We start from the raw sequence: 19,289 nt of genomic DNA on the forward strand, positions 1-19,289 counted from the left end.
TTATGAGAAACTAAATGGTGTAGCACCTGAGTACTCTGCTTTGCGTGTACTAGGATGTGCTTGCTATCCTTACTTGCGCCCCTATGCTCAAAACAAGTTCGATCCAAAGAGCTTGTTGTGTGTGTTCTTAGGCTACACAGAGAAACAGAAAGGCTATCGATGTCTTCACCCGCCATCAGGACGCGTCTACATCAGTCGTCACGTTCTGTTTGACGAGACAAAGTTCCCGTTTGCAGACATCTATCAGTCTTACATGCTGCAAGCCACCACACCTTTAATGGAAGCGTGGTATAAAGGATTGCCGAAGCACTCTTCATCAGTTCAAGAACCGGAGTCTTCAGTTCAATCTGAACAAGTTGTCACAGGAAACAGGCGTCAGACTCCTCCAGTAGTTCCTTTTCAACTTCAAGAAGCTGATTTTCCTCCTCTTCCATCCCCTTCTCCATCCCCTCCTCCGTCTCCAGTTCAACCCGCTGAAGACAATACACACAGCATGGTCACTAGAGGAAAAGCAGGCGTCAGGAAGCCTAATCCACGCTATGTACTTCACACAGTCAAAGGAACTGAAACTACACCTAAGAATCTGTCTGAAGCGCTGAATCATCCGGGTTCTCTGCAGCTATGGTTGATGAATATGAAACTTGCCAAGAAACAAAAACTTGGAGTCTTGTCCCTTACCCCAAAGATGCTAAGGTTATCGGCTGTGGTTGGGTTCACAAGATTAAACTCAACGCAGATGGTACCTTTGGCAAATACCGATCAAGATTAGTGGCAAGAGGTAATGAGCAGACAGAGGGAGTCGATTTCTTGGAAACTTACAGTCCAGTAGTGAGAACAGCTACTGTAAGAGCGGTTCTTCATACAGAAACAGTCAACAACTGGCATCTCAGACAGTTTGATGTTAAAAATGCGTTCCTGCACGGTGATTTGTCTGAAACTGTCTACATGCGCCAGCCTCCGGGATTTGAAGATCCTGCTCATCCTAACCACGTCTGTCTTCTACACAAAGCTATCTACGGTCTCAAACAAGCTCCTCGTGCTTGGTTTGACAAGCTGAGTGTATTTCTTCTCAACTTTGGGTTCATATGCAGTGTCAAAGACCCATCTCTGTTCATCTATCTTCGCGATAACGTTGTCATCTTCCTTCTTCTCTACGTTGATGACATGGTACTCACTGGCAATGACTCCTCTGTGATGAATCAGCTACTTCAGTCACTCAGTTCTGAGTTCAGAATGAAAGACATGGGAGCTCTGAGTTACTTCTTGGGGATTCAAGTTCAGCGTTTACCTACTGGTCTGTTTCTGAATCAAGAGAAGTACGCCGCTGAGCTACTTCAAACGGCTGGAATGCTCGAATGTGCTCCAATGCCTACTCCTCTACCGACTCAACTTGACAGAGTTCCTCATCAAGATGAGCTATTTGATAACCCCACCTACTTCCGTAGCCTTGCGGGCAAGCTTCAGTACTTAACTTTGACAAGACCAGACCTTCAATTTGCAGTGAATCTTGTCTGTCAAAGAATGCACAAACCAACTGTGGCTGACTTTCACATGTTAAAGCGTGTGTTGCGGTACATCAAAGGGACTCTCTCTATGGGACTTCACTTCTACTCCGACTCAGATTCATCACTTAAAGCTTTCTGTGACAGTGACTGGGCAGGATGTATTGAAACGCGACGATCGACCGTTGGTTTCTGCACTCTTCTCGGTTCGAATCTCATATCTTGGTCTGCAACTAAGCAGGACTCTGTTTCTCGTTCATCAACAGAAGCAGAATATCGCTGCTTATCTGACACTGCGGCCGAGCTTTCTTGGATCACTGACATTCTCCAAGAACTTGGGTTCCCGGTTACAAAGCCCGCTGAAGCCTACTGTGATAACTTGTCTGCTGTTCATCTTACTGCAAACCCTGTTCTGCACAAGAAGTCGAAACATTTCGCAACTCACTATCACTTTGCTCGTGAGCAAGTAGCGAAGGGCACGTTGATTGTTCGTCACGTTCCAGCAGCAGACCAGTTAGCAGACATATTTACGAAGCCCCTCGCTCAAGCAGCCTTCTTTTCACTTCGGTCCAAACTCGGTGTTGTGTTCTCACCCACCACGAGTTTGCGGGGGGATATTAGCACAGCCCAAAAAGATTGTCGCAAGCCTAACATGAAGCCCACTTCAACCCTGCAACAAGACAAAACAGAGTTAGCTTTGGTCAAAAGCTGAGCACAGGTTTGTTGTGCTCTACGGATGAGGAAACAACCCATACAGCTGGAGAACCGTTACGCAGTGTTATCTATGTAAAAGAGATGAGGTCACAGCTGTATGGGATCTAGACTCTTCCTTTCTCATCTATATATATGATGCATTGTAACACAAGAACGTTAAGCAAATAAAGTTATAAGTTAAAAGAAACTCTTTGCTCATCTTTCTCTCGATTACCTTCAGAGAATATGTTCTTAGGCGATTCCATGGAACCGTTCATCTTACTCCGCTAGACCGTCAGGTTCTTAGTTTGAACCAGAGGCCACTAGCATACCATCTCAATTCTCACAGACCATGCACGTCTTCTTCCTCTTGTAGTTGTCTTTCGCTCACTTTCATTTCTTCTACTTCTCAATTTTTCCATCATACATGTATATTAAACCATTTGATGTTATACACTCGCTGACAAAAAAAAAACTGTTATACGCTCGTGTTATTTTATCAATTCTTTGATAATTCTAAACTTTAATCTTAAATTCTTAATAAATTTTTTACTCTTAGTATCAACTATCAAGTTCAGTATTTACTTTTTTCTCTAAACCAAAGAAAATTGAGAATTAATATTTTCTATACCAACCAGTTGTGGGAGCTTGCCAATGCGAGTAATTATGCAGGTTAAAATGTTATTAAATGATTTGTATGATTATACCAATTTTCAGAAATTAGTGCATTTATAGGATATTAATGATGAATTGACTACCAAATTCAACATAAATACCAAATGCAACTATCAAATTCAACATCGGTTTAATAATAAATTAAGAATATTAACACTTTAGATAATTATAAAATATTAAAATCATATCATTATGATAAATATAAAATTATATTTATAAAATTATTTTAAGATCATAGTATTAAACTTTTAAAAATTACTTTATATATATATATATATATATGTATATTAATGTATACACAATTATAGTAAATATTTTTTTAAGTTTTATGATAAAAATTAAATTAAATAGAGTTTATATTTATTTATTTACTTTCCTGCAACCGCTTGAAACCACAAACAATAAATAAAACCAACTTTTGATTTTGAAAAATCTAGATCGGTATAAAACAGTTTACAGTATTTTTTTTTTATTATTGTGAAAAACCAAGAAAGTACCACTCACAAACGCATATTTGCGAGTGATAACAGTAAAACCATCAAGCTCTAAGTTAAAAATCAACAAAATTACTTCACTACAATTGTATGCTTGTTCTATGTTGTGGACTACAAAATCAATATTTGGTATGTATATTCGTCTTTTTTTAACACATATTCTTCATAATACATATAAACTGAAGAAATAGCCAACGTTTCTATTTTGATCTGTTTAAAATTGGATTTTAGAGGTAAGGAATAAAGAAGTCTATGTTATAGATTATAATTGATTTTACTAAGAGCTTGATTGGTTTTGTCGTTCTATCGACAAAATTATGTTTGTGGATGGAAGTAATTTTAACATTTCACAATAATCATAAAAAAAACTCTACAAACCTTTTCACACCGTTTAAATCACTCAGAATTAAAAGATAGTTCTAGTTAGCATTTGTGGTTCCGGATAGTTGCGAAGCGTAAATAAAAATATTTTTAAAAAATAATTTAAATATAAAATTAATATGTTTATTATTTTTAAACTGAAAAGATATAAGTACTAATATACACACACACACACACATATATATATATATAAATAATATATATATATATATATTCTATTTTAATTCAACAATAAAAATTAAAATAAAAATATTCGCTATAGTTTTTAGACATAATATATATACACATATATAAATCCACAAATAATTTTTAATTTTTAATATTATAATTTTATAAATATATTTTTTATATTTGTATAGTTGTATAAAGTGTTATTGTTTATTTATTATTTAAACCGTTGTTGTAACTGGAAGTCAACCAGTCATAAATACCATTGTGCCAATCATAGAAATCATTTTAATCCCTTATATATTAATTGAAATGTCATTTTAGTGATTTCTGCTGATGTGTCACTCATATCGACACTTTGACAAAAATTCATATAATCTCATTGGTTGAAATTATTTTTTTCTCATTTATTTTTAAATAATATCAAACATTAATACCTTATCTTATTTTGAATACAGATTACTTGTAAGTTGGTATCATATTTATTACATTGCTTTAAAGTAATTTACATTAATGATTCTAATTAGTTAATTGGTGATATTAATAATTTATTTTATCTCGAATATGGATTACTTGATATCATACTAATTGCAAACCACTTTATGTTTATGAAATATAGTTTTAATATCTTTTAAAAAGTTTAATATATTTGTTAAATTAATATCATATTCGCTTCTGTAAAATTTATAGCAAAGAATCATAAAACATCATTGACATGGTTTTCGTTAATAAGAAGTAATGATATTACTAATTAATTTTTTGCAACTCGGAATCATCTTTTATTTTTATTGTAGTCAACTAATATTTACAATTGTAATAATGTTTCATAACTATTTATTATGTTTTGACGCTATTCTTATCATTTTTTTAAATCATAACTTTTAAATGTTCAACGAGGAGACAAAAATTCATGCTTCAGTTGATGAACAATTCATCAAAAAATTTGAAATGATATAATTGAGGGTGATGTTACGGTCATAGAGTTATTCAAAGTGTACACAACCATTGGTGATTATTAGACAATCACACTGCTTGTCTAATAATTGAGGATGATGCTATGGTCATAGAGTTATTCAAAGTGTACACAGTCATTGGTGATTATTAGACAATCAGTCTGCACACATCGTTTAAAAAGTAGGTGTTTTTCTAAGCTATTTTCTTGCAAAAATTGATGATTCTCCAACTGAAATTCTCGAAAAATATTTTGAAGATTACAATAATATTAGGTGTTTTTCTACGCCATGCAAATAAATAATTTTTTTGTTAAACATCAAAATAGATTTTTGGTATCCCAAAAGATTCTGATCTTAAAAGGTGACTTCATTTTAGCATATTTTTTTCTTATTAAATATCTTAACCTTATGTTTTTATTTATACATAATTTGCTCCATATTTAAAACATCCGCCTCTATCCGTCTGCACTTTTCCATCTGTAAACTTTCACATCCCCTGGTGCATTTACTCCTGGTGCATTTACAGTAGTCAGATCCTAAATCAAAGGTATTTGTTTTCGTTGGCGTTTGCCTCTGATTGAGTCAGGGATAACAAAGAGTAAAAGACAATGTTGTTAAAACCGGTCAATAGAGTAATAACTATTTTATACTATAGTCGTCACACTTGTTGATGTTTTGTTTGTGAAACCGTGAAAGTTAAGAGAAATGTTTTGTTCAAAAGCAAATAAATGTTCACAATGATCGAATGTTGAGTCAGTATATTATATTCGACTTCTTGCGCCCAAACGCGTTCTAGTTGTAGACGTCATTTTCGACCGTTGTTTCCAACAATAGTTTTAGGGACTAGGGAGTCAAATGAAGCTTTTCTACAGATTTTTCTATCTCTTCGACACATCTATTATATTTTGGTGTAATGGTTTTTTGTTCTTCCGATTATAATCGTCTGAGCCCTGGAGCCCCTTAATCTAATATAAGTATTGGTTCACAAGAAAAAGAAGAAATAATTTTCATGTGTTTTATTAATTTGATAATTAATAGCAGACAATTATGATATATGATTTGATAATTTAATAGCAGACAACTACATCCATTTTAAGTGATGAAACATATTAGGTCTAGTTCAGTTCAAAAAAAAAAAATATTAGGTTGTATGAAATATTGTGAACTGTGTAGGATCTTGCAAAAGATTTGTAATCTAGAAAATATATCATACAAGATTTCCTTTGTTTAAGATTTTATTTAGATGATAACTCTTTAAATATATTCTAGATAACTTTAGACATTACACATCGATCCTCAAAGATACTGATACCCACTCAGATCTCACCGTTCAGAATCTCAAAATATTGAGTGTGTTTTCTTTAGAAGTAAATTAAAAGATTTTTTTTTTGAAACCTGAATTAAAAGATTTTTCACAGTTCGTTTATACCGAATCTATTAAGAGATATAATCATCTTCTTTTCCTTGGCGGCAGAATTCTTTTTCTTGTGTATCTCCATATATAACAAAAAAATATTACTCTTGTGTAGACTCTTCTTCTTTCTATCTTCCAAATTTGTTGGTTAGTTCCCAGTTTTTCACCTTTGCATTGTACTTTACTTTCATCATAATTTCTCAGATATTCCTGATATTTCTTCTATCTATAATTTAGAGATTTTATCTTTTTGCTCGTTTGGGATCATAGATGTGTATCAAGACACTGATCAGAGTTTCATAGAGAGAAACACCTAACTAGAGAGGATGTATGTCGCTTCTGAAACTACGGCCCTTTTTGTGCAGATTCCGTCTGTATCCTCTGCTTCACCGACCATGGAGAAGGAGAAATCAGACAAGTCTGAGATGTTCCAGGGTAATGCGGAAAACAAACCGGCTTGGAACAGGTTCTCTAATGGAGGTTCTCAGATCAAGCCACTCGTGGTAGCTTCGTCATCGTGGCCATTGCTTTCCGAGGCGAAGAAATCAGCTCCTTGTTCGAACAAATCATCCTCTGATGCTTTGAAAAGTCTTTGCCACGATGGATCATCATCATCTGTCTCTTTGTTCTCCAAGGTTTGTTACAATTGAGATTTTTGTTTGATTACTGATACTCTTTTTGGCTATTACATCTGATTTTATTGCACTAGTAATTTCCTTATGATTATAAGATTTAATATCTGATATTTTCAAAACATATTTAATTTAACTGAATTTGACCGCGAAAATACTGTCAACTGGAGAATCTTGCAAAAGATTTAGAAAATACTTTTAAGATTTTATATTTTGGTATTATATCTTTATAAATAGTCTAGATAACTTTAAATCTTTAACAATACCATGTCAAAAAACTTTAAACACTACACATCAATCCTTACAAATCGTAATCATCCAATAATATTTTTCCGTTTAAAAACATCTAAAAATTCTTGTTAAGAATAAATTAATAATTATGTTTTCGGTGGTACAAAAGGATATATATTAAACAACAACCAAAAGTTTGAAGAAGAGGAAGTCAGATCTTAGGTTGATCGTTTGCATCTTCTGAGAAATTTGTTGGTTGGTTTCCTATGTTTTTCTATTTTGCATTGGACTTTCCTTTATCATAATTTCTCAGATGTTTCGTGATTCTTTCTTTTACCTACTTTTAAGAGTTTTATTTTCTTTGTTTTGGGATCATATATATGTTTATTTAAGACACTGATCATAGTTTCGTACAAAAAAAACTATTATAGCAGACGTCTGGACCTTCTGTAACCACGGCCCTAACAGTGTCGATTATGTCTGTATCCTCTGCTTCGTCTATGAAGATCATGGAGAAGGAGAAATCAGAACCCTCTGAGATGTTCGAGGGTAATGCGGGAAACAAACCGGCTAAGAACAAGCAAATCATGGAAGCTTTGTCGTGGCCATCACTTACCGAGACAGGGAAAACAGCTCCTTGTTCGAACAAGTCTTCCACTGATACGTTAAAAAGTCTTGGCTGTGACGGATCATCCTCATCATCTACCTCTTTTTTCTTTCAGGTTTGAATTAATCAACTAGGGTTTTGTTTGATTAATGATACACTTTTTCTTTGGCTTCTGCACCTGATTTTTATTGGACTGACTTTTTGCCTTAGATTGATGATTATGCTGGTAAAAAGCTTTGCTTATTGATAAATTTACTAAAGAAGTTTGATTACGATGTTAGTTTAGTAGCTAAAACTTTTGGATTATCTAGTAAGTAACTAAAGGTTACGAAGTTGACCTAGTAGATAGAAAGTATTTGATTACGAATTTGAGAGGATTTGATTAGAGTAACCTTTGATATAGAATAGATACAATGATTTGTAAGTTTATCTCTCATATTCTTAAAACTGGAAACCTGTATTAGTGTTATGATTTAGTAATGTAGCTTCTCTGTTTTTTATTTCAGCCAAGTAGCTTTCTTGCTGAAACAGAACGAATGCTCCAAGAATCCATTGAACAGGCTATTGCACTTACCCGAGACACGGTTGTGCAACCCTCAGGAGAAAGTTCATATGGTAATCCTTTACCATACACTTCTCCTAGAGGTCATAACCAAGGAAACGAGTTTGCATCAGGGTCCCATGTCAGTACCGAAACCCAACATCAACAGAACTCATACAAGAACCAAAATGTTAGCCATCAAAGTCATGGAGGCAGACAGAAGCAAGAACATGTGAAACAGAACTGGAATCGTCAAGGAAACTTTAATGAGCTAGGCGGATTCCCACCTCCACCAAGTGGAGGCACATCACCAGCATTTGTAAGGCCAGCTCAGCATTTTCCGGTTCAGCATTATTTTTATCCTATGGCGTTTACTAGTAAGTTAAACTCAAACTGAAAATATCAAGTTTGTATTTAACTTTTATGTGTTTTTTCTAACGCATGTTTCACTTCTTAGACTTTCCACCACCGATGATGTATCATCCACATCGTATGTCCTTCATCGACCCTCTTCCTGTCTTGTTTCCTTCTCAATTTCCTGACCGCAGGCCCTCCATCGAGCCTCCTCCTGCCTTGGTCCCATCTCAGAAAGCTCCCTTCAAAACCAAGATACTCAATAAAGTTCAAGAAGCTCCCCTTAAAACCAAGATACTGAATCAAGATAAAGAAGCTCCCCTTAAAACCAAGATACTCAATCAAGTTCAATATTATTTGAGGTAATACTTTCCTTTCTTTTTCACTTCAGTATATATTATTTGTGTTGTTTACCACTTTGAAAATGTCCTTTAATTTTTGTTTTTGATCTTATTATAGCGAGGATAATTTACCAAACGATGTTTACCTTCGTCAGCGCATGAATGATGAGGGCTTCGTTCATATAGAGTTTATCGCTGGTTTCAATAAGGTAAAAAAATTATATAATTATGTTTTTGTTTCGTGTTGGTTTCGTTGATATTTTCACATACACTTTGTTTTCATATTTGATCTGCCTTGTACTTATATATGTGTTGTTTCTTTCTATTTGTTCATCAGCTTAAAGCACTAACAAGTAATGTCCAGCTTATATTGGATTCTTTACGAGATTCAGATATCGTTGAAGTGCAGGTATTACTTTTAATTATCTACTTTTGACCGTTCCAGTGTTGTATTTCCCTTTGATTTGGTGCAGTGATGAAAACATTTTATTATGCTTGTGTTGAAACTGAAAGATATTTTGTGTACACCAGCTTTTTTCTTCTAATTTATTTTGTTAATTTGTACTTGAGTACATAATCTGTGTCTTATTGTGTCTTATTGTTTATAGGGCTATGAAATAAGAAACCGGCGTGTCTGGAGAAAATACGTAATGTCTCACGAGTGGCGGGTTACCTTTTATCCGAGCCAAGAATATGTAATGGCTAACAACTATCAAAACATGCAGCTCGAGCAGAACTAGAAGAAATGGGATCAAATTAAAGCAACAAGAAAAAGGCTGATAATAATCACAACTCAGTTGGTTGTATACTTCAGATCTAAGTTGAACGAGGATTGTTGGATTTATGTTAAGCTACCATAACATTTTGTCAAACCAAAACAAATATTAAAAACTGAGAAAGCTATATTATTAAAAATGCTAAAAAGAGTAATGTAGAAGAAAATTGAAGTTTATTTATGACTTTAATTTGCAGAATTTTATTTTTATTTTTGTTTTCAGTTTTCTTTTATTTTTTGATTAACATAACTATACTATTAAAGTGAGCAGTAGACTCTCTCTCTCTCCTTTTTTGGTATTTTGGGATGATGTAATATACTCATCTGATATAGTTTTTTTGGTGTTTCGAATTGATCAATTCACTTTTCTAGAGTTTGATCCAGTAACCCCTACTTCTCATCCAGAATTGCTATTGAATAGTTGGGATCACAGAATTTCATGAACTTGGAAAAAGTAAAAGCTTGAAATGCAATGATCTTTGTTTTGAGAACATTTGAAAGCTCTAAGTCTAAATTAAATATTTGATTTTTGTGGTAAAAATGTTTAGAATATATCTAAAAGAATGTGTATGTTGATCTTGGTGGCGCCCAACTCGAGATCACAGTCACACTGTGGATTTTGTCGCGCAAATTTCTTCTATCCATGCGCAGGTCCATGACAATTTAGAAGTCTCGACCGCAAAATATAAGATCAGTGCGGATCATCACAGGAGAGATGTCCAGTTTAACGTTGGGGATTTTGTGGCTGTACTTACTCGAGATCGTTTTCCACCTGATGAATACGATAAACTCAAGTCGAGAAAGATTGGACCATTGGAGATCCTTGAGAAGATTAATTCAAATGTGTATAGAGTGCTTTTACAACTGGAGGTCCAATCGTCAGATGTGTTTAATGTGTAGCACCTCATTTTATTTGTTGCAGAAAATGACATCGAAGATCCGAGGGTAAATCTTTCTCAATCTCGGGTTACCTGATGCGGCGTAGATCCTTTATCTATTGGACTATGGTTTTTACTTATTTCCATTATTATTTTCTATTATTTTCTATTTGTGAAAATCATTAGTGTTTAAAAGAGATTATGATTGAGACTTTAGGATAAAGCTTTAATTAGATTTTAATCCTTAAAGACTTATGACTTTGTCTCTTAGTATAAATAATGAACTCATGGTTTGTAAGAGTCACCTTATTATTGAATTTATACAAGAAGCTTTGCTTTTTAAACCCTTGTATTCGGCTAGATCTTTGTGATCTCAACTCACTCAACTTTGTAGATTTCGCTTGGACATTCTCAGACTAAACAAAAAAAGACTACACAATTTATGGGTTAGTACATCAGTTGCGTATATGGTTTATTATATAAGTATAAGGAATATACAGTTTTCTATTTAGTAACCAACTAACCACGCTTGGATCTAGAGAAGCCAGTTTCTGGTCTGCTTGTCAATGCGTTTAACCATTGTCAACTTGACCATGACAACGAAGATATATCAATTCTATGAAGTGTAATTTTTTTTTTTCAAAAGTGGCTTTGGCTGTAAAACGTTTTTTCTATTTGATTAATTTTACATCAATTAAAAAAACATATAGTATATAGTATGTTTAATCATTTTGTTTGATTTCATGCTTGACAAATGAATTGCGTATATGAAGCATATATATTTTTCTATACATATTAAATGTGTTTCTAAACCATTTTTTATTTTAGAAACATAGAACTTATGAATATAAATATTTTTCATTCTATGAAATAATATAGAATTGAACTAAACATTCTTTTTAAAAATGTGGATTTTAGAAATTTATGTCTGTTTAGAATATATCTAAAAGAATGTGTATGCTTTTTTCTAATATAGTTGGTTGACTTAACCATATTGGTATAATAACTGTGAAGAAACTATCACCTAAAGGTGTTTCCTTTAGCCTTTTTGTTGCAACACACACTCACCAAGACTCAACCTTTACTCGCTTGAATGAAGAAACAGAGTTTATGAAGCAGAGTTCGAGAAACAGAGTAATGAAAAACAGAGTGAAGAAGAAAGAACAGAGCGAGACTCAGCGATTGTTAACCCAGTTACACCCGTTAACGAGGATGTTAGTCTGGGCCGGGAACTGTCTCCCGGAATCCACTAGATCAGAGTTTACAAGTGTATTTGAATCTCAAGGTCTTTGCAGTACCTATCTTGATTCTAACGTAGCTTACAAACTCAAAGAACACTCACAAGTTTACACTTTGAAAAATGCTCTCTTTTCTGCTCTCATCTATCTCTCTCAACTAAGACACATATATATACTCACTCACACTTGACCTAATGCTCTTCGGATGATCCAGCTGGCCACGCTCCATCCGTACGACCCATTAAAGACGCAGAACGTTAACTCCCTGCAGAGAAGCCGACAAAATATGCTTTAACAGACTGAGCCTCAACAGCTAGTCTTGTGGTCCTTCAATCCCAATAAGTCACGTGAGTTGTGCCTCGTTATCAGTTGCTTCCTCTCCACGCCTAGCTTAGTTTTGAACTTGTCTTGATCTTCTTTGCTAATTCCTTAACAAATCTCCACCTAGTAAAGATAGATCAACAACACTGAGACAGACGCTTATACCCGAGAGTTTGAGATAGATCCTTAATATCTAGTTTCTTGGATTCCAGTTCCCGGAGCCTGAGTTCGATTACTCAGTTCTGACCCTCAGCAAGTCCATTGCAGCTTTGAACTTACTGACTGGTACAATCTTCGTAAAGATATCTGCAGGGTTGATCAATGTAGATATCTTCGTCACCTTCAAGAGACCCTTCTCAATGATCTCTCTTATCTTGTGATACTTGGTGTCAACGTGTTTCGTTCTTTCATGATACACGTTATTTTTGGATAAGGCAATCGCACTCTGAGAGTCACAGAAGATCTCCACACACTTCTGTTCATATCCAAAATCCATTAGCAGACCTTTGAGCCATAGCGCTTCTTTTCCTGCATCATTCATCGCCAAGTATTCTGCTTCAGTAGTGGAGAGTGTCACCACTTTCTGTAGCCTTGATCTCCAGCTTATGGTGTTTCCACCAAGAGTAAATACTACTCCACTGATTGACCTTCTCTTATCACGATCAGCCGCATAGTCTGAGTCGCAGTAACCTTTCAACACGAAGTCAGACCCTTTCCTGTAGCAGAGCTTTATCTTCATAGAGCCTCTATGTACCGCAAGATCCATTTAACTCCTAACCAATGATCCTTGATAGGATTTCCCATGAACCTACTGATGATACCCACAGGATATGCCAAATCTGGTCTTGTACAGATCATGGAGTACATCAAGCTTCCAACTGCATTTGCATATGGAACTGTTCTCATGTACTCTTCATCCTTCTTCAGCTGTTCCTTTGTAGCAGAGCGAAACTTCATATGAGCACTCAGAGGTGTTACAACATCTTTGGATTGCTTTATCTTGTAGGTCTCTAGGACTTTCTCCATGTAACCCTCCTGTGACAACCATAGCTTCCCATTCGCTCTATCTCTCCTAATCTCAATCCCAAGAATTTTCTTAGCCGGACCGAGATCCTTCATTTCAAACTTCATACTGAGTTGCTTCTTCAACTCCAGAACTAACTTCTTGTCCTTTGCAGCCACCAACATGTCGTCGACGTAGATCAGAAGATAGACTTTCGCGCCATCTTCACACGTCTTGACATACACACAACTGTCTCTGTAACTTCTTATAAAGTTAAGCTCAGCCATGAACCCATCAAACTTCTGATTCCATCTTCTTGGTGCCTGTTTTAAGCCGTATAAGGCCTTTCTCAGTAAGCAGACTTGACCTTTCTTGAACTGACCTTCATAACCTTCAGGTATCTCCATGTAGATCTTTTCATCTAGCTCTCCGTGAAGGAAAGCTGTTTTTACATCAAGCTGCTCTAGCTCTAGATCTTCCTCAACAACAATAGTAAGAAGAATCCTTATAGATACGTGTCTTACTACTGGTGAGAAGATCTATGTGTAGTCTATTCCCTCTCTCTGAGCATAACCTTTTGCAACAAGGCGTGATTTGTGTCTTGGCCTTTCAACCCCAGGGATACCACTCTTCCTTTTGTACACCCACTTACAGCCAATCACGCGTTGTCCTTTCGGTCTGTTAACTACATCCCATGTGTGGTTTGTTTTGTGAGATTCCATCTCTTCATCCATACCTCCACTCCAGAACTCCCAGTCTTTATCCTCTCTAGCTTCTTTGTAACTCGTTGGTTCTTTGAAGTCACCATCTACTGTGGTGATCAGTGACTCAGCATCAAAACAGTCTTCTTCATCATCAGTGTCTTCACTGTAATAACCCTCAATATCAAACCTCCTAGTGGCTCTGACTGTTCTGCGTTCTCTGTCTCTGACTAGGTGATAGCTCTCAGGTGAGTCGCTGGTCTCATCTACCTGATCATGATCATGTTCTGAGTCGTGATCATATTCTGCATTCTGTTCATCATTTTCTTGATTCTCAACATCCTGCTGACCCTGTTCTGCAACTTCAGTATCGCTCTGTATATCTCCACCTGAACTGATATCACCTGCTTCTCCAAGATCTATGTCAAACGTAGCTTCAGCAGATTCATAATGTTCCCCTTCCTTTTGTTTCCCCTTCTTAATGACATCTTTATAGACATCATTTTCTTGGAAGATTACGTTTCTGCTTATCTGACACTTCTTCTCTTCCAGTAACCAAACTTTGTAGCCCTTAACTCCTGGAGGATATCCAAGTAGCACTGCCTTCTTGGCCCTTGGGCTGAGTTTCCCATCACTTGTATGAATGAAACAGACACACCCGAACCTTCTCAAGTAGCTGTATACTGGTGCTCTTCCAGTCCACTTCTTGTCTGGAATTTCAAACTTGATTGCAGACGAGGGTGTCTTGTTGATCAGTGTAACTGCAGTCTGTGTAGCTTCTGCCCAAAACGTTCTAGGTAAGCCTGAATCACTTAGCATGCTTCTGACTTTCTCTAGTATAGTGCGGTTCATCCTTTCAGCTACTCCGTTTTGTTGGGGAGTGTAAGCACAAGTCCTGTGTCTTACAATGCCTTTCTCCTTGCAGAAGTTATCAAATCTTGTGTTGCAAAACTCAAGACCGTTGTCGGTTCTTAGAACTTTTACCTTCTTGTCCGCTTGGTTCTCAATCATGTTGCACCACTCTACAAAAGTGCTGAATGCTTCATCCTTATGTTTCAAGAAATAAACCCATGTCTTCCTCGTGAAGTCATCTATAAACGAGATGAAGTACTGGCACTTCCTAAGAGAGAATGGAACACTCGGTGCTCCCCACAAGTCTGAGTGGACATAATCAAGCTTATCTTTAGTATCATGAGTTGCAACTGAGAAACTGACCCTTTTAGCCTTCCCATACACGCAGTCTTCACACATATCAAACACTGAAACCTTCTTCCTATCCAGTAGTCGCTTCTTTACCAATAAACTGAGATTTTTCTGGCTCATGTGTCCTAACCTCCGATGCCACAAGATTGTGTCATCAGCCTTCTTCTCAGTAGCATAGGACTGACCAACTTCAGGTTTTCCTTGTAGTAGATACAATTTGTCATGTCTTTTTCCCTTTAAGACAATCTTGTTATCTTTATGGATACTCAAGATGCCTTCTTTTGATTCAAAACTGTATCCAAGCTCCTCCATTGTTCCCACTGAGAGCAGATTTTGATCCATCTCTGGAATGTATCTGACTCCAGTTAACAGAAACACTGACCCGTCTTCGTTTTTGATCCTTACAGTTCATATACCTCTGACCTTTGAAGTTGTCTTGTTCCCCATGCGTACTGACCCTCCACTGACGTCCCTTAGAGTTTCAAACCACTTCTTCTTGTACGTCATATGATAACTGCAGCCTGTGTCCACCACCCATTCATTTTCGAGATTTATATCCGTTGAATAAAGAGCTTCCAGAACATATAAACATGCAGCTTCGTTCTTGTTATCTTTTACCATTGCAGCCTCTCCTCTGTTGCTGCTCCCTTGGTGTTTTGGTTTGTTTTGAGATTTGCCTTTGTTTGGACAAGATCCCTTGAAGTGTCCTTCTTCACCACACGACCAGCATACCTTTCTTCCTCGTGACTTTGAGCGTGACTTAGACCTTGAGTTCCTGTCTCGATTATCTGACCTCCCACGCTGTTCCCCTTTCTCTCTAGCATATAAACTTTCTGCTTCACCTTTAGACCCCTTTGAGTTTGAACCATTTTCAAGCTCCTTTGTGTATATTGCAGCAACAACTTCATCCAGAGTGAGAGTTGTTCTTCCTGTGCCGTATCTCAGCGTGTCTCTCAGTTGGTCAAACTGTCTTGGTAGAGACATGAGTAGCAATATAGCTTGGTCTTCATCGGGTACTTGAACATCAATGTTCTCCAGATCTGTTATAAGATGTAGGAACTCATCGATGTTGCTCTCAATGGACAGATTGTCAGACATCTTGAACCCATAGAGCTTCTGCTTAAGATAGAAACGATTTGAGAGAGCTTTGGCGAGGTACAACATGTCTAACGCCTTAAGCATCCCTGCAGCGGTTTCTTCCTTTCGTATCTTCCTCAGAACTCTGTTTGTGACGCTCAGGATGATGGTACTTCTGGCCTTTTTGATTTTCTCAGCTAAAGCTTCTTCCTTTTCTTCAGCTACCTTCTTCTCCTCCGGTGTTTCATCCGGATCTCGAACCTTCTCCTTGACTTTATCAGACTCTTCTAAAGCTTTGCTCAGTCCTTGAAGATCCATCTGTGCCAAGAGTTTGTCTTTCCATAACATGTAATCTCCATGGCCATCGAACTTCTCGATCTCGATTCTTGGTGACGACATGATCTCGTACAGAGACCAAAGCTCAGAACCTGAGCTCTGATACCAATATGTGAAGAAACTATCACCTAAAGGTGTCTCCTTTAGCCTTCCTGTTGCAACACACACTCACCAAGACTCAACCTTTACTCGCTTGGATGAAGAAACAGAGTTTATGAAGCAGAGTTCGAGAAACAGAGTAATGAAAAACAGAGTGAAGAAGAAAGAACAGAGCAAGACTCAGCGATTGTTAACCCAGTTACACCCGTTAACGAGGGTGTTAGTCTGGGCCGGGAACTGTCTCCCGGAATCCACTAGATCAGAGTTTACAAGTTTATTTGAATCTCAAGGTCTTTGCAGTACCTATCTTGATTCTAACGTAGCTTACAAACTCAAAGAACACTCACAAGTTTACACTTTGAAAAATGCTCTCTTTTCTGCTCTCATCTATCTCTCTCAACTAAGACACATATATATACTCACTCACACTTGACCTAATGCTCTTCGGATGATCCAGCTGGCCACGCTCCATCCGTACGACCCATTAAAGACGCATAACGTTAACTCCCTGCAGAGAAGCCGACAAAATATGCTTTAACAGACTGAGCCTCAACAGCTAGTCTTGTGGTCCTTCAATCCCAATAAGTCACGTGAGTTGTGCCTCGTTATCAGTTGCTTCCTCTCCACACCTAGCTTAGTTTTGAACTTGTCTTGATCTTCTTTGCTAATTCCTTAACAATAACTAATAAGTATTGATCAAATGAAATAAGAAGGGAAGAAGAAAAATGATGATGAAAATGGATTAGTGGATATAATTGACTAATGGTAAGAATTGTAATACTACGTAATATATATACAATACTCTAGCTAACCATGGTTTCATATAGATTTATGGTACATTTTAGTTTTTTATGGTTATACAATACAAATACCTTTTTATAAACCAATCAAAACAGGCTCAAATTTTTCATTCAACCAACAAGTTGCTTCTAACAAACAAGAGTCGGTTCCCATAACCTCTATATTATATATGATGGTTATATAAATTTTATTCAGTCTTACATGACGCGCGAATATGTAATTGTTTTTGTTTCACTTGACCATATTAAACTCGAAATATGGCAAAACCCAGATTATGACAGGTGCTTACTGCTTAGTGACAAAGCTACTGTTTGAGAGTAAAACATAATAAAATCGTAGGATAAGACCACAACTAAAAATTAATTGATTATCATTATCTCACTGTTTTGTTTTTGTGTGCGCGTAAAAAGACAGAGAACTTAACCACAAAGTGGTTTCCAGTGCATTAATCTTGCTAGTTGATCCTATTTGCTAATCAATCATGTTAATTGGATAATAATCAATCTTGTAATTTAAAAATGATATCTTATATAACTATTGATTTATCACCACCACAATTTTGATCAAGTGAGAAGTCATGACAAGATTTTTTTTTATTTCCACAAAATTTACATCTTTGTCTCTTCTGCTGGACCAAATCTATTGGGAGAGATTGAAAGAGAAGAAGCTATCTCTCTCTTCTCTGCCCTCTCAAAGCTATAAGACATTTGACATCCCAAAACAAGAGAAAAAGCTTTATATGTTGTCATCACTGATCAGCACAGCACCAGATCAATCATAGTGTTTTTTTTCAATTCCCTCATTATGGAAGAAGTATGGAAAGAAATCAACCTTGCTTCGCTTCACCAACGTCGCCAGCTAAACATTGATCATGAGCCTTTGAATCAGGAACTACCACCATTGTCTTCCTCCACTCAACACGGCTCTTTTCTTCCTCCTCCTGCAACTGTTCTCAGCTTAAACCCTCACTCCATTGATACCCACTTTGATGAATCTTCGAGGTTTGGTTGTTCTGAGAAGAAAAGAAGCCAAGATTCTGATGAAAGCAGAGGAGACAGAAGGCATAAGCGTATGACCAAGAACAGAGAATCTGCTGTTCGTTCCAGAGCCAGGAAACAGGAACGTGTCTCTCCTTACACTTCCTCCCCTTTTTAAATGCATGTGAATCAAAAGAAAAGAAACGAAATGAGAAATCTAGTCTTGACTGTACAGTTCTCCTCTGTATTAAAAAATGGTATATGGGTTTTTCTTTTTCTTATATTTCAGGCATATATAAACGAGCTGGAGCTTGAAATCGTTCACTTGCAGAAGGAAAATGCAAGACTCAAGAGACAAGAAGAGCAGGTACAACCCCTTTAGAAGTCTAGTTCCTTCTTTAGAAAGTTACTTCTTTTGTTTTTTTTTCTGTAAGGTTTCTGCTACCTAAGGTTGACTTATGCCTGGTTTTTTTTCTGTCTGATTTTGAAAGATGCAGTTGAAAATGGCTGAAGCAACTCAACACCAAACAAAGAAAATACTTCAACGGTCTTGGACATGTCCTTTTTGAGAAAATCAACAAGTCATCATGGTGCAGAGAAGAAGCAAAAGATCTGTACATTTTTACCTAAGGTAAACTTGGCAAGGTAGTAATTTAAGGGAGTGTAGAAATATATCTAGAGAAGGAAAAAAAAAACTTTTGAATTATGTACTGTTTTCAACTTAACCTGTGCTCTAGTGCAAATCACAGAGTAACATATGAGGTTCTGTTTTCACTTCTCACTGTTTTACCCATTACTGCACTGTAATACTTGTTCACTATCAGTTATTGACTTCTTCTTTTTGTGTATACTTCATTAGCAACCAAAAATAGAGAGACAAATAAACACATAATA

At 36.4% G+C, this 19,289-nt stretch overlaps 2 protein-coding genes across 9 annotated transcripts; both read left to right on the forward strand.

Annotated features, from left to right (window-relative positions):
* The first annotated feature begins 5,290 nt into the window (after positions 1–5,290).
* On the forward strand, positions 5,291–9,916 carry LOC108826008 (la-related protein 1C-like). 7 transcript variants are annotated; one of them, XM_018599375.2, is made up of 8 exons: positions 5,291–5,413; positions 6,646–6,915; positions 7,575–7,865; positions 8,257–8,668; positions 8,749–9,007; positions 9,105–9,195; positions 9,324–9,395; positions 9,595–9,915. In XM_018599375.2, exons 2-8 carry the CDS (start codon positions 6,676–6,678, stop codon positions 9,724–9,726), a joined length of 1,497 nt encoding a protein of 498 aa, XP_018454877.1. In that variant the 5' UTR covers positions 5,291–5,413; positions 6,646–6,675; the 3' UTR covers positions 9,727–9,915. The 7 variants fall into 7 exon arrangements, with proteins under 7 accessions (XP_018454877.1, XP_018454876.1, XP_056850172.1 ...); XM_018599374.2 differs by lacking the exon at positions 5,291–5,413 and adding an exon at positions 6,297–6,427; XM_056994192.1 differs by lacking the exon at positions 5,291–5,413 and adding an exon at positions 6,341–6,427 and having other exon boundaries at positions 6,551–6,915; positions 9,595–9,916.
* Positions 9,917–17,990: 8,074 nt separating this feature from the next.
* On the forward strand, positions 17,991–19,243 carry LOC108824076 (bZIP transcription factor 27-like). Of its 2 annotated transcripts, none has more exons than XM_056995185.1 (3): positions 17,991–18,534; positions 18,682–18,762; positions 18,893–19,243. In XM_056995185.1, the coding sequence occupies exons 1-3, from the start codon at positions 18,223–18,225 to the stop codon at positions 18,962–18,964; spliced, it is 465 nt and encodes a 154-aa protein (XP_056851165.1). In that variant the 5' UTR covers positions 17,991–18,222; the 3' UTR covers positions 18,965–19,243. The 2 variants fall into 2 exon arrangements, with proteins under 2 accessions (XP_056851165.1, XP_056851164.1); XM_056995184.1 differs by having other exon boundaries at positions 17,996–18,534; positions 18,887–19,243.
* The last annotated feature ends 46 nt before the right edge of the window (positions 19,244–19,289 follow it).

This window comes from Raphanus sativus, chromosome 9, assembly GCF_000801105.2.
Source record: "Raphanus sativus cultivar WK10039 chromosome 9, ASM80110v3, whole genome shotgun sequence".
NCBI lineage: Eukaryota > Viridiplantae > Streptophyta > Magnoliopsida > Brassicales > Brassicaceae > Raphanus > Raphanus sativus.